This window comes from Sprattus sprattus (assembly GCF_963457725.1).
Source record: "Sprattus sprattus genome assembly, chromosome: 1".
Lineage (NCBI taxonomy): Eukaryota > Metazoa > Chordata > Actinopteri > Clupeiformes > Clupeidae > Sprattus > Sprattus sprattus.
The window spans coordinates 13,353,049-13,368,048 of NC_137920.1; the positions used below are offsets into that span (position 1 = coordinate 13,353,049).

Below are 15,000 nucleotides of genomic sequence, written 5' to 3' on the forward strand. Positions count from 1 at the left end.
GTTTGACTTAAGACTCTTATCAAAGCAAACAAATGTATTGACAGTCTCTAGTTCCGCTACATATCTAACTGAACACAGGGATTTTTTATTCATATCAAAAATACGCCTAAAAGCCCACCTCTTCACTGAATAACCCGCTAGCTTGTTAGCTGAAAATACTTGGTAACGTTACTAACTTAGCTCTTTTACCATACAGTGTACATGTAAGATAAAGCGTCTTTCTGTTAAAGTGCAGTTTACCTACAAATCATTAAACACTAGTTTAGCCCAGAGCCATAGAATCTTTCTATCTTTCTAGAATCCTTCTATGTATCTGGTTTAACCTACATAGTTCTAGATCAGAACAGATACATAACGTCATTGTGAACCACGTCAATGTATTAAGATGAAACGTAGTCTACAAGAAGTATGTTTAATACAATAAACCATAAGATGAATTTGAAGGTTAATATTGAAAATGTGTGATGCACTGCCTGTTTCTGTCCCATATGGATTTTTATTTTATTTTATTTTAGATCTAGCCTAGGGCCTATACATGTATGCGTTTTATAAATTTGAAATATAATGTGGAGCATTTTTGTAAGGGCGTGCTGAACATGAACATTGAAACATTGGGGTGCACTAGCCTGTGCTACCTGTCCCATAGAAAAAAAATATTTTGACACACATTAATTTTTCAATGTAAATGTTCTCATGGGGCAGGTAGCCTAATGCACCCAAATATTTCAATCTTCATGTTCAGCACATCACCACAGCATACCACATCACCTTCCACTGGATGTGTGATTCACTAATTGAGCGTCTTGAGCTTCATTACAGTAAGATTGCCAAATCCATACTTCCAGTGATTTTGGTGCGAGTAACTTACAAGTAATACAATAGTAGTGTAATGCCTTACATTTTAAAAACAGTAATATTGTAATGTAACAAATTACTTTAAAATGACAGTAACAAGTAATAAATAATGCATTCCAGTTTTGAAGTAACTTGCCCAACACTAGTTAGTACACTCAAAGTGTATTAGATAACCTGAAATTAGTGCTGCCAAACTATTAAAATATTTAAACACAATTAATCTCAGATTTGTATCTATTATAAATGTCCCTTCATTTATTTTTTATCCATATTTTTTTTTCATTGTAATGCTCTTATCAACATGGAAAAGTGGATTGGCCTGCTTTATGCAATTTTTTTATTTTATTGAAAAACGACATTGCCAAACAGGGCGGTACAAAATACAATTCTAAAGTGCACATTTCAGGTAAACAAGGACTCAGCCTATAGTGCAGTCAAACCATGGCTTAATAATTCATTTTTTTTTTTCAAGTTTGTTGAGCATAGCAGTCAGGCCTCTTATTTAAGAAACAATGAACCGTAACAGTTAGGTTACCAAAAGAAGGTAAGCCTAATACTTCTTTGCTTTCAGCCAGCAAATCAAACAGTCAGGCTCATACAAAAACATTAACGTGAATTAATTGATCCTAATACCTAGCGCGGTGTCTATAGGATTTCCCATATATTTTCTACCACAGTAAAACATGCTATACTACGTGATTGTTTTTAGAAAACGAATGTTACGTGATGAGATAACTAAAATGTAGTCTGCATGTCTGCTCAGTTTAACAGTGCTACCCAAGCAAAGGTTTGAAAAGAACTTCAAGCTTCAGACTTTCTGTTAGGGAAACAGCTTTCTATCTGCCAAGCAAATGGCAGGCTCATGACAACACGCGCAACCTTTGGGAGCATGAACTGCTATGAGTAAATTTTGCGCAACAATTAACCCCAACCCAGAAGCAAGCAGCCGCCTTAACTTACGGTGTACGTTGTACCCTGGCTCTTATCTTGGCTCTCAGGAAGACATTGACAGAGGCCGCGACGAGTTGTGCCTCATCTGAGACTGTGCAATTCCTCTCAAACTGGGTTGAGGGCATGCGTAGAACTGGGTGCCAGGGCTGACTGCACACGTCACTACGGTTGCGTGCCCTGGCGGGGCGTGTTGCGTGTATGTATGCAAATCCAAATTTAAGAATCTGCACAGCTGAGAACACTTCGGCTGTGTAAGAACCAATATTCAGGTGTTCATTAATAAGGTGGAGATATTTTCTTACGTTGAACTTCCGAAGTCCGTAAAACACATTTAAAAGAAGACACTTAAAAAAAAAATTGAAAAATAGTCACCATAGGTGTGACGACAGATCGCAAGTAGGAGTATAATATTCAGTCAGTGCCAATTAAATATTAATTCCTTAGGGAAAACCAGGCGTGTGCTGTTTTTCAAATTGATTTGGCCCTATGGGTGCAAAGTGCGGGCCGGTTAGTGACGGTGGTGGGCCGGTGTTTTAGGCCATCGGCCCACCGGGGATATCCCCGGTATCCCCGATGGCCAGTCCGCCCTCTTGCTGTTTGCTTGGGGGTTCAAATACTTATTTTTTGCATCAAATGCAAATAAAGTCATAAATGTTATAAAATGCAGTTTGATTTTTTTTTTTTATATATTCTGTTTCTCGCTCTTAAAATACACCTAACAATAAAATTTTAGATCACACGTTTCTTTGCAAGTGGCCAAACTTGCGAAATTGGTAGGAGGTCAAATACTTACTTTCCCCACTGTATGTGCCTCATACGAAGAGAAGGCTAATGATGGATGGAGAATGGACCACAATTCTTCTGTCCTTGCACCCTATAACCCGCGGTATTAATAGATTATTTTTGCAACTCACTTGCAACTCACCGTCAGCATCATGTTTATTTACTTGACTATTATGAAATTCACCAAACATGGAATGTGTGTTCCAAAATACTGTAGAAGCTCAGAACGTGAGCAACTTTTGAACAGCCTCTGAACGTAAGGAACTCTAATACCTTAAAGTAACCGTATTTAGCTATATAGGTCTTAGGTGTTAGGGTAAGGATTGGTAATCTAACCTTAAAATAACATCTTAAATGCGCTACAATGACCTTTAATATGGAGAATGGGCTCTGTGCTATTGCCATACCAGGGTCCATAGGTATATTACTGCGTTATGTATGTTTGCCTTAAGACTCCCGGTTACTACTGTCTGCTGAAGTAGCTTATTTGCCGTTTTGTGTTACACGTGCTTGATGTTTGACTGTGTTAGGAAAGTATTTGACTCACTAGTTTGTCATAGTGTCAAAGTAAGGGTTAAAATAAAACCCAAGTTTAAAAAAACTAAACTGAAATAAATGTGAACAGGCCAACACACAAGTCGAAAGATGGTAGAGAGTGAAACAGCATGCAATTGTGATACGCTGCATTGAGCACGTACACCTCACAACACAGTCAATTCTGAGAAATACACGCCTTTGAAGTTCTAAGACTAAGGCCTAAGACAAACCACTTCCTGTGTTTGCATTCAGTGTGTTAGAATGGCTGACATCTAATTATAAACCCATTTAATTCCAGCAAGCCACAATTCATTAGTAGTATCTTTATTAATGAGGCTGTTCACTCTAGTCATCTAATAAGAGCAATTCACCTCCCCATTCTCTTCACCACAACTGTGGTTTCTGCATGCAAATAAAGCACCCTGCATAGCAACATGCAAATCATCCTAACTTGCCGTCAGTGGTGACAGCCAGCTAACAACACTAAGCCCTCAAGCCGCCAAGTTTTTTCGCTGTTGTGAATTTAAACCACTATTAAAACATATTTATGCTGGCTGCAATGGGCCAAGTAGCCAAACTCAGACAATAGTCATCCAATAAACTTAACAATAAACAAGCTAGTCTGGACAAAATAGCAAAGTCAATGAAAACAAGTGAACTCTGCTAGTTCCTCTGTCAGGCAACTTATACATGTGTGAAGTAAATATGGACAACATGGTTAATAGTGGTACTGAGTCGAGTACAATTATTGTTACTTTGTAATAATAATAAGCAGAAACATTAATAGATTATTTGACTAGCATAGGATGATGGTAGATCGGGCATACTGGGATATAAGATCACGTATTTTCTGTGCTCGCCGAGTTGAGTGGGTTATTTTGATCAAATTCTTTGTGCTTCATATCGTAGTTGCGTTTTACGTTGACGAGTGCCACCGTCTCAGAGCATATCAGGCACACAGGCTTACAGCTGCGCGCAGACAGAGTGAACATGTACACGTCTGTCCACTCCTCTTTGAAAGCTCGGTTCTCGCTGTCTACCTTTCTCTTCTTAGAGCATGCCATCTTTATCTTCAACCGCAAACTGCACTTACTCTTTCCCTCTCAACTCTCACGCACTATTTTCTTCAGTCAATTTGTCTGCAGCTCGTGCGTGCACCAGTCTCACAGCTCGTAGCTTTAAAAGTGAGCCCGTGCTGCGTAGAGTAGGCTATCATCTGATTGGCTACTGGCATTATAAAGTTTAAACAAAAGCATAGCCTACCATAAAGTTATGGTTAATTTAACGTATTTAACGGGTTGTTAAAACCGCTTGGTCAAATTATTTAAAAAAATTTTTTTTTTTTTTTTTTTTTGCAATTGTGTCTCGGTCCGGAGACAACGTCAGTTGGGTCCGGACCCGGACCGCGGTCCGCCTTTTGCCGAGCCCCTGCTGTAAAGTAATACCACTGCCTCTTGTATGCTGTCTTAAAGTACACATTTTTTACAACAAGTGTCTGAAATAGATTGAAATGTTTCTTATCTTACTTCAGTTTCCAGTGTTGTAGACGCTGATGTTAAGGACGTGTATCAAACCCTCACAGAACATTTCAGTGTGAGAGGAAACACCCACACATTTCCCATAAACTGTCAAGGGGCAAGGAGGCGGCTGATAGCAATTTACTGGCCCAGAGAGAGACGGTTATCTAGTGGCTGATGGTTTAATGCGTCATCTGTCCTGTCTATAATCTGAAATCTGATGACATTACTCCTTCTTTCCAGTCTAAATTCAGATTCAGATTCCAGTTTCACTTGGATATGTTCATCAGTGTAATGATATTGATTGTATTTCTTCAGGGCTTGCCAGTGCGACTGATCTGGTCGCACATGCGACTGGAATTTTGGCCGTGCGACTTGATTTGAAATCACAGTCGCACGCGTGCGCCTATAGAAATAGGCAAAAATTCCGGGTTTCAGGGTGTTTTTTCCCCCCACTAATTTTCCAAGAAGAACTGATTTTTACTTGACAACAATATTAATTTGGACTATCAACGTTAATGCGTTAATCTATGATATTATTGTTGACGGGCTTAATGCGATTAAATATTTTAACGCAGGTAACGCAACTTTTTAACGCAACTGTTTACTTTCGGTTTGCCTTGACACGACACGAAACCGCCGCGTGCCTGCAGTCATTTAGACAGGAGATAACGAAGCGGTAGTGGAAGATGGGGAGAGCTGAGCGGAAAGTTTTCTATTTAAGAGGCAAAATGACGGAACAATCGACCAAACTAAAGTTGTATGGAGCATTTGAAAGCTAAATTTAGCTAGCACAGAAGCAGCTCGTCTTTAAGTGATCACCTTAATGAAAAGCACCCGACAGAAAGCAGTCCCAGGTTAGATGGTCGCCAACCCACACTCCACGACTTCCCTAGGAAAATAACTAGACCAGTCTGTGGCGATATTAGCGGAGAAATTGAGAAGTTTCTTAAGCGAAAGAACTACTACCAAAACAATTAATATTCAGCGTAAATACAACCCTGATTAAATTATATTTGGTTTTGTGAATGGAGGTTGAGCCCAGGGCGCAGTAAAGCTGCATTAGTGCTGTTTTTTGTGCGTTATTATTGGAGTGTTTTTCTCCAAGAGGACATGCCTTTCTGTGAAGAGCTACCAATTCGAACTACTGCCCAGGAAGTGCTATTTATGTTGATAATAGATTGCAGCCACAGATTTAAATAATTTTTCCAATTTATTCATTCATTATATTGAACATCATTTGAACCTATTTGTTTGCATGTCTGAAGCGTCACCTATTCTAATTAGGCCTAGCTGAGTGGTCTTGTTTTATCACTTGATTTGAGTGCATGCTATCTTTTGGTTATATTATGGTGTTATTTCCTTGCTTGTTTGCTGTGCACAAATAGGCCTAGGCCTACTGCAACTAAGTTCTGTGTTTGATTTTTTGTTGTTTTTTGGTGCACAATACAATTTTGATGCAATATCTAGAGTTAGATTTTCTTTTAATAATTTCTAGGCTTCCACCTGTAGCAGGTGCTGATGTTCGCTTATTTATTAGAATTAATGGATTATAGATTAAATTAGCCTAATGGAATATAGATAAACTAAAATAAGCGGAGTGTCTGTTGGGCCCTGACCTGTTACAATTACGAAAAGTCGGGCCTCGGAGTCGATGTAGGCCTAAGCAATGTAGGCCTAAGCAAGGTCATGCCTTTCCTTTTATAATCTGTTCAAACATGATATTCCAGGTTGTTAACGTTGATCAATAGTAGTATTACTTCGTTTGGCCAACTTTTTATAGTGGTGCGCCTAGATATTTTCTGGTGCTCCCAATTTTTCTGGGTTAGGAGCACAGTGCTCCTAAGCCAAAAAGTTAGTGTCAAGCCCTGATTCTTGTCATCATAATTGTCTGAAGCACACCTACATTACTGATTAGTTTCAGATATTAAGGCCAGAGATATTAGGCTAAGAAGAATGCAAACCTGATCAAGGAGGCAAGACAACAGTTTGATTTCACCAGACATGCACACTCTAAAAACACACTTACACACACACACACACACACACACACACACACACACACACACAAACACACCCACACACACACACACACACACACACACACACACACACACACACCCCCCCCCCACACACACACACACACACACACACACACACACAAACACACCAAAACATATAAATCTCAACTGATAGTGTAACCTGTAACCCTATTAAACCACGAGTCACATAAATCACACTTCTAATGAAAATACTGTCTATCAATGAATACGACACATTGGGCATTGGATTCATATCAACTTGAACTTATTTCATATAATTATTATTGAGTTTTCTGCTCTGTTTCCTTTTACGGCGAAACCTGGACACTAAGCCTACTGTAGACAAATGGGGGAAAACATGTGACTTGATGTGAAACCTGCTGATCCTGGCATCATGTGAGTTTTAGTCTTCCTTCCTCTTTTTTGTCACTATAGTAGGTAACATGTTTATATCCATATAAATGATGAGTGTGTACTGAAGATTTGCTGACATTGTTTAACCTATTAAACAATAGCATATTTATGTTGACAGTTTAGGTTGGGGTTTGGAACATGGAAAGCGGGATTTGTTACACAGCTACATGGGTTACCTTCTAGACTCTCTAGGTAAAGCAGCGTTCAGCTCTCCACCATACCCTCTTCTCAGTAATACTCGGATTAAAGATAGTGTCCGTAATTCTGGCGAAAGGTTGTCCATATTACAGCTAAACAATGTTACACCACTCTCTTTCTTTCCCATATAGGTAGGACTTGCTGCGAACACCGGAGTTTTTTGAGCTCACGCACAGAACGGACGGCTGGAGGACCGTCAGGGGCAATTTGCTCAATTTATCAGAAAAAGTGTATTGGATTAGTGTCTCAGCTAGTAGGATACTTTAAATTTGTATTATGTGAATGCCTGGGTTCCGTGTACTTTCCTAATTGTGTAACTCGAACAGTAGGCCTAAGTATCTAATGCGTCGATTAAAAAGTGTAGGTTAACCGAAGAATGTAGCGTTCATTCCAGATTGTCAACACTTATCGAGACAAAATGTCTGCCGATCAGAGTTAAGTTACAAATATGCATCTGAAATATCTCACACGCACAATACTTGCAAAATTGAATCATTAACAAAAGAAAAATAAATTAACCGTTTATGCATTCATTTCGCTTACCTAAAATCGAGACGGTTTGCGTTTTGGATTATAACACAGCTTCCTCATCACCAACTGTCTGTTTACTTTCGATGTCACTTCCTGGGGAGTTTTCAAAGAACGTAGTTTAGTGACAAGCCTGGCTAAGTTAACTCAGAGTAAGTGGTAAACCTCCTAAACATGCAATAATCAACTCTTCTAATTAGATTTGAAGATGTAGCATAATGTCGTTTTGAATAAAGTTACTGAGACTACCTATCCACCCCTCTCTCTCTCTCTCTCCTCCCTTTATCTCTCCTTCCATATCTCTCTCTCTCTTTCTCTCACTCTTCTCCCTTTCACTCTGTCTCTTACTTTCTCTGTCACTCTCTCTCCCTCCTGCTCCATCTATCTCCTCCCTTTATCCCTCCATCTCTCTTTCTCCTAATTTTCTCTTTTTTCCTCTGTCTTTCTCTCTCTCCCCCACCAGGACCCCTCTGCACTGTGCTGCCTCCTGTAATAATGTGCAGGTGTGTGAGGTGGAATCAAGGCTAGGCGAATTTGTATTCACTCACATTGGTTGCCACGAAGTGAGATGAGATGGAGGAGGCATACATCCAGTGCTCACTGTTCCTCTAGGGTCATTGTATGTGTGTGTATGAGGAGAGGGAGGAAGGATACGCACAGTTATCACAGTTCCTGTAAGGTCAGTGTGTGTGTGCGTGTGTGTGTGTGCATGTCTGTGTATTTGAGACACATTTTAACCAATCAGATCAGCCAGGCCTGCACATGAGGTCATAGCAATTAGTGTACACACGTACTTGCATGTGTGTGTGTGTGTGTTGAAGTCTATTCTGGGTAAGCATGGTCCTAAAGGACTGACAAAGACACATCTATATTTTGTACAAACAGCACTATTCCCCATTAACCCTTTGTTTACCTAGTGGTGGCTGCCGTCCTCGAAAGTGACGCTAGTTATTTTCTCTCAGACTTCAGGGTGAGATTGGGCTGTGATCTGTAGTCTGTTTTCAACATGTGTTATGACATTTGTGTTGTCTAGATATCTGAGTCATAGACTGTAATTCTTCCTTACCGTTCTAATAGAATGATTACAGAGAATGTTGATTTTGTGAAGCTTGAAAGACAAATCCTTGCTGCATAGAATGCCAATATAGACATACAATTGGTCTTTCATAATAACATAAAACAGCTGATGACCGCTTTTACGAGATATTTATTCTAGTAAAGGTCATGTCTAAAGAGATAACATGGTGTCCACTGTGGCGCAAAGAGTAGCCCAGACCACATTCAGGGTTTGATGGGTACGGAAGCCTATGAGTAGCAATTTAATGTCGCTTTGTAGATCAGACTGGCCCAAGCACAGTGTTGGCCAATTCGATAATTCCCGCAACCCCTAGCGTTCCGGCAGTGAATTGCAATACCATACTGAAAACTGCAACGCAGAACTCAGAAAGACTCCATCAAAGCGCCTGCATGGGCACAGAGTTGGATACACAGAGTACTATAATAGAACCCTAAGAGTGACATTAATCCAAAATGACACTTAATTGCTCCTGTAAGGCCTTCTGCTGAGGGGGGGTTGAGGGTGGAGGGGTATCTGTAAGGTCGAATATTTAAGCATCTGTTGCAAGATGCAATATTAAGGCTAAGTGGGACATTTTCTGTCCAGATATTGAAGATAAAATGAAGTGATACATCAGTTATTACATTATTGGCTCAGTTATTACATTTTCAAAGGTTTTATTTTATGCAAGGCCAATAACGTAATCAGCAACTTGGATCAGCAACTTTAATACATTATTGGATCAGCAACTTTAATACATTATTGGCAGTTTATTACGTTATTGGTTTTATTACATTTAAATTACTACGTTATTGGCCGTTATTACGTCATTGGCCGTTATTACGTTATCAGTTGCTACAAGATGTTTCATTTCTGGGGGAAAAAATATACAGTTCTTACTGGCTAGTGTATAAAATATCATGAGTAGAATATTCCTTTGATCATAACATAAATAATATTCAGTATATGATTTTACTGTAGAACATCAACAATAGCATAATCCTATGCTTAACAAAAACACACTCACACTGGGGAGAGGGAGACCAGTGCACCATTTTCAGACAAATTAAATAACTCTCTAAAATGAAACAATTAGGCTCCCAAAATATTTTTTTTAAATACACAAAATGCACGAGGATGTAATATCAAAATTGCCATAATATCAGCATCCCAGTGCTGCATGAAGATGATCAAGCAGCATGGGGAGGTCATGCGATCTGGCACAGGGACACTGAGGAGCCGATATGATATAACCCAAACCCTGGATAGAGGGGCTCAGTGAATGTGGAGTGGAATGTGTGCTGTGCTGATGGGCTGCTCATGTTTACAGGATCATCCATGTCCTGGTCATTCTTGATGGTCACACAGCTGTGTAGTGCAGACTCTGGTCTGAGTGTCTTACTGTGACCTGCAGCCTCCTCTACGTTTTGCTTCATTTCAGAATTTGTGACTTGCAAGGCCTGTTTACGAGATTGAAAATAAAAACATTAAATTCTCCGTATAACATACTTATCAATGTGTCATTATCGGATGTCAATATAGTGTGTGTGTGTGTGTGTGTGTGTATAAGGCATTACCTACTCTGTGCCTCACCCCACCAGGTGACTGTGTTGTGTGTGTGTGTGTGTTGTGTGTGTGTGTGTGTGTGTGTGTGTGTGTGTGTGTGTGTGTGTGTGTATGTGTGTGTGTGTCTGTGTCTGTGTGTGTGTGCATACAACATAACCTACTCTGTGCCTCTCCCCATCAGGTAGGTGTATTGTGTGTTAAGTTGAAAATAGTTAAATTTTTCACACAACTTTAACACACTGAGGACAAATAAATGCATGGATTGAGATCTTTTTTATTATGTGTGTACGTGTGTGTGTTTGTGTTTGTTGTGTAAAGATATCTGAAAGATTATGAGTATTTCTGTAGTAAACACGTCTAGAAATGTGTTGTAAATGTCCAATGACGCAAGAGGAGTCCATACAGACAGCTGCAGTGAGTCATCCTTCTCCTTACAGTTATTTGTAATCCATATCATATTATTTATTTGTAATCCATATCATATTATTTGTTTGTAATCCATAGAATATTATGTATTTGTAATCCATATTATTTCCTTCCTCTGACTCAGATGTTTACAACAATCCAAATTCCTGTGTGGAAGTAAAGTGAAACTCATTTCACACAACCACTGCACTCCTACACATGTTTCCCCCACTATGGTCCTGTTAGTGATCCACTGATGGATTGGCCCTATCTGCACTGGCATTTGCTGATAATGTCCTTGATGGCAATGTGGTCTCTCTGAGGGACAAACCGGTCCACCGTCTTGATGAGGTCAGGGTGTGAAGCTAAGAAGGCCAGGGTGTTACGGGCATGGGTCCTGTTTCAGACACACATTACATTTACAATGAGAATCTCAACACACATCACATTTACAATGAGACCATCAACACTTATCACATTTACAATGAGAAACTCAACACTCATTAATTTACAATAAGTAGATGGAACAATATTATATTTGCAAAAACAAGTATTTCCTAAATATTTAGTCTTCCATTTATTTTTTGCTGTTTTTTTCTGGGACAAAAACAAAGTTTGAAACAGTTGTGATGCAGAGAGGATTTCATTCAGTATTGCAGGAGACATCTTTGGGATACCTCAAGATTGAACAGTCATACTTTCTTATATGCCGTGAGCTGATTGGTTGATGACTTAGAAATAGGAAGTATAGCTCCCACCTGACTTCCTGTGCACAGTCGAGGGCCAGGCAGCTGACGGCACGGATAAATCGGTCGGTGAGGCCCTTTTTGCCGGACAAGAGGTGGGACGACCCCATTACCTCCGCCAGTCTCTCCAGGTGCTGAGCAGTGATCCTCTTCACAGATACATTATGGTGCCTGAGGAGCAGAGAACCGGAGTCAGACAGAGAACCAAAGAAACCAGGCACATGCACAGATAAGGCCTGGGTGGTACTCAAACACCTGCCCTCAGGCCTGATAAGTGCCCTTTTTGCCCTCAGGCCTGATGAGTGCTGTTTTTGCCCCTTTGCCCTCAGACCTAATATGTGCACTTTTTGCTTGATCACACCTTCAAAGATTATTATAAAAAAAATCCCTCATAGGCCTACTTTAAACATTACAATAATTAATTTATTACTGTAGGTTACTTCATTTTTTCATAAAATAACTGTCACTGAGAGGGATGCCCTCATATTTAGCTCGAGCTCCTGTCACAGGCGTGACAGGTGAACCAATAAACTCTCCCCATCTATATCTCTCTCTTTCTCTCTCTATACCTGTCTCTCTCTCCCTCTCTCTCCTATCTTCCTCTCTCTCTCTCTCCCTCTCTCTATCTCTCTCTCTCCTCTTTCACGCCCTCTCTCTCTCCTTTTCTCCTATATCTCTCTCCCTCTATCTCTCTCTTTCTTTCTTTCTTTCTTTCTCTCTCTCCCCCCTCCTTTCTCTTCCCTCACCTGAGTCCTGTGTTGATGAGGGCTTCCATGCTGCGCCCAGGGGAGACGTTGAGCACCATGTACCCCAGCGCCAGCTCCATGTCCTGCCTGATGAAGCCTCTGGCCTTTCCTGCCTTCTGCAGCAGTGCCCGGGCCGTGCCCTCTGCCTCCGCGTCCATGCCCCGCCCCAGGTGAACGTAGAGGTGGGCCAGTGTCACCATGGCAGCGCGGGACACCATCGAGCGCAGTTTCTTCACCTGGGTGGGAGGAAAAGCGAGACAACCACTTTGATTTAAAATACTACTAATACAGTTAATTACAGCTGGGTTCACATCCTGTTCATCAATTCCAATGATGTATATCCTATTACTGTAATACTCTGTACTGGCATTGGGTCTCATTCAACCATAATTAATTTCCATATTTCCGGTCTGAAACAGAACAAATACAACAGGATGTCCAGGATGTGTTCCAGCAGAGAGCCTCTGACCTCTCGAGTGACGGCCACACATGTCATGCAGCCTGGGCAGCAGGAGCAGCTCAGCATGGTGTTGAGACAGAGACCTGATGGAAGTCAGAGCCTCGATCTTCTTCTCCCTGCAGCAACACAGAGCAACACACAGAACCCCAGGAACATGGGGGTACATGCCCTTGGCTGAGTTAGTCTCCAGCTAGGCTCCATTACGTAAAGCCCGATACTCAGTCAATGTAAATATCTTAGCACACAGCCTAGCTTAACCACTCATCCAAGACTATCTGCACTAAGGGACCACCATTTGTTTAGGATAAATAGTTACCATAGCCCTGCCTACCTGCCTAAGGCCCATCACTCACCCAAGTCAAACACGTTAGAATAGCCCCAACTTTCTTTTCTAAAGAAACATTATACTTCTTTTGTATATCACAGCATATCCAGTATAAGGCCCAATCTTTTTCCCAAAGTTAATATGTTAGCGTATCTGAGCTAAAAGCCTATAATTTTAATGAAGTAAGTAAGCATGTTAGCCTAGCCTAGCCTAGCCTAGCCTGGTATAGTTCCCACCAGTCGTCGTCGCTGAGCAGCCTGAGGTGCTGCTGGAGGGCCTGCTCTGGGAAGGGCAGGGGAGACAGTTTGTCCAGCTCTGGGAGCTCCCTGGACTGCTGGGTCTCCCTCGTCTTCCTCACCTCTCTCACGCTCTTCTTCCTCACCTCCCTCACACTCTTCTTCTTCACCTCTCTTACGCTCTTCTTCCTCACCTCCTCCTGCTTCCTCACTCCCTCCTTCCTCCCTGCCAGGGCCTCAACTGACTTTTGCTCTGGGAGGTCAAAGGTCAAATGTGTTTGACATCCTGTCTACACTGCCTTGACTGTGTGTGTTTGTGTGTGTGTGTGTGTGTGTGCGTGTGTGTGTGTGTGTGCATGTGTGCGTGATCATGCACGTGTATTAGAGTGAGTATCTAACAGTCTTCACCACCCACCTTTCAGAGCAGTGGCCCCACTGAGGGAAGCTGTCCTCTTGAGGCGGGGAAGTCTACTGCGGAACAGTCCGCTATTGGTTGTCAGGGATTTAGCTGTCTGTGGAGGGGCGGGGACTGTGTGGGCCGTGGGCGGAGTGGGGGTCCTGAGGAAGGACAGAGAGCGCAGCTCTGGTGGGGTCCTGAGGTCCACAGGGCTGAGGCTGTCCTCCGAGCTGCCTGTGCGGTCCGAGATGCTGACACAGCGGTTGAGGGCAGTGTTGCCATGGAGACTGGCGAGTCTGATCTGCTCTGCGACACCGAGGGCCTCCTGTCTGATGTGCTCCTCCATCTGCTGCCCCTCCTGCAGCACGTTCAGGGGTTCCAGAAAGCACCCCACATCCTGCTCCTGCTTGAACTTGGCATTGGCTGGTCTGCTGTTGTTATAGTTTCGGCCATTGTTGTTTATGTTGTCCTGGCGACCGTTGGTATTCAGGACAACATCTTGAAGAGCTTTGATGCAGCGTCTGGCCTTGATCTTGTTTGGCTCCTTCTGACTGTCACCGTTTGCTTTGGTGCTAACAGGAGAAGCAGGTGCTATAGAGATGCTGCTGCTGCTGTTGCTGCCAACAGGAGCTCTTTTGTGGAGGAGTGGCTCCAGGGGGTGGGCCTGGTCGAGGCCTGTCATGCTCTTCCTGCCTCTGAAACATGGGGCACCTTGTTTGGGAATTACGGAGAGCACTCTGTCGCCTAGCACCAGCTGTGGCAGGACCGGGTCGCCCTGGACTACCGTGGGCAAGAAGGAGGTGGAGCAGCAGGAGTAAGAGCCTCTGAGGGGGACGGGGTGCAGCACCTCCTGAGAGCCGCAAGGCATCGTGGGATTGTGATCTGGCGGGAGCACGGACAGAGGATGAGGTTGGAGATGAGAATGAGGCAGCTGAGGCTGGGACTGTAGAGAGAAGGAAGGGGAAAGTTCAGCAAACATGGACACCACCTAAACCCAACAAGACTGTGATTGACTGCTGCATCGGGAGAAAACTGTAACCATGGTAACAAGAAACCACACGCCCAAGTCCATCATTGAACACTCACATAAACTTGACCAGTGACCTTTGCACTTTCAACTTTGACCTGAAAAATGTCACTTCATAGAGGGTTTTACAACCGCTGCTATAAACAGTTTTAGTCTGTTTTAGTTTTTACAACTGTGAAAAGAGGGTAATACAACTGCTACGATTAACAG

At 42.1% G+C, this 15,000-nt stretch overlaps 1 protein-coding gene across 1 annotated transcript in view; it reads right to left on the reverse strand.

Annotated features, from left to right (window-relative positions):
* The window catches only part of LOC308367515 (NACHT, LRR and PYD domains-containing protein 3-like), a gene marked incomplete at both ends in the record, with an annotated part of 40,316 nt that extends 29,998 nt beyond the window's left edge, over window positions 1–10,318 (reverse strand). The window contains one exon of the mRNA XM_080841452.1: window positions 10,143–10,318. Coding sequence (XP_080697578.1) covers window positions 10,143–10,318 — 176 coding nt within the window. The remainder of the gene's footprint in view (window positions 1–10,142) is intronic.
* Window positions 10,319–15,000: the final 4,682 nt, after the last annotated feature.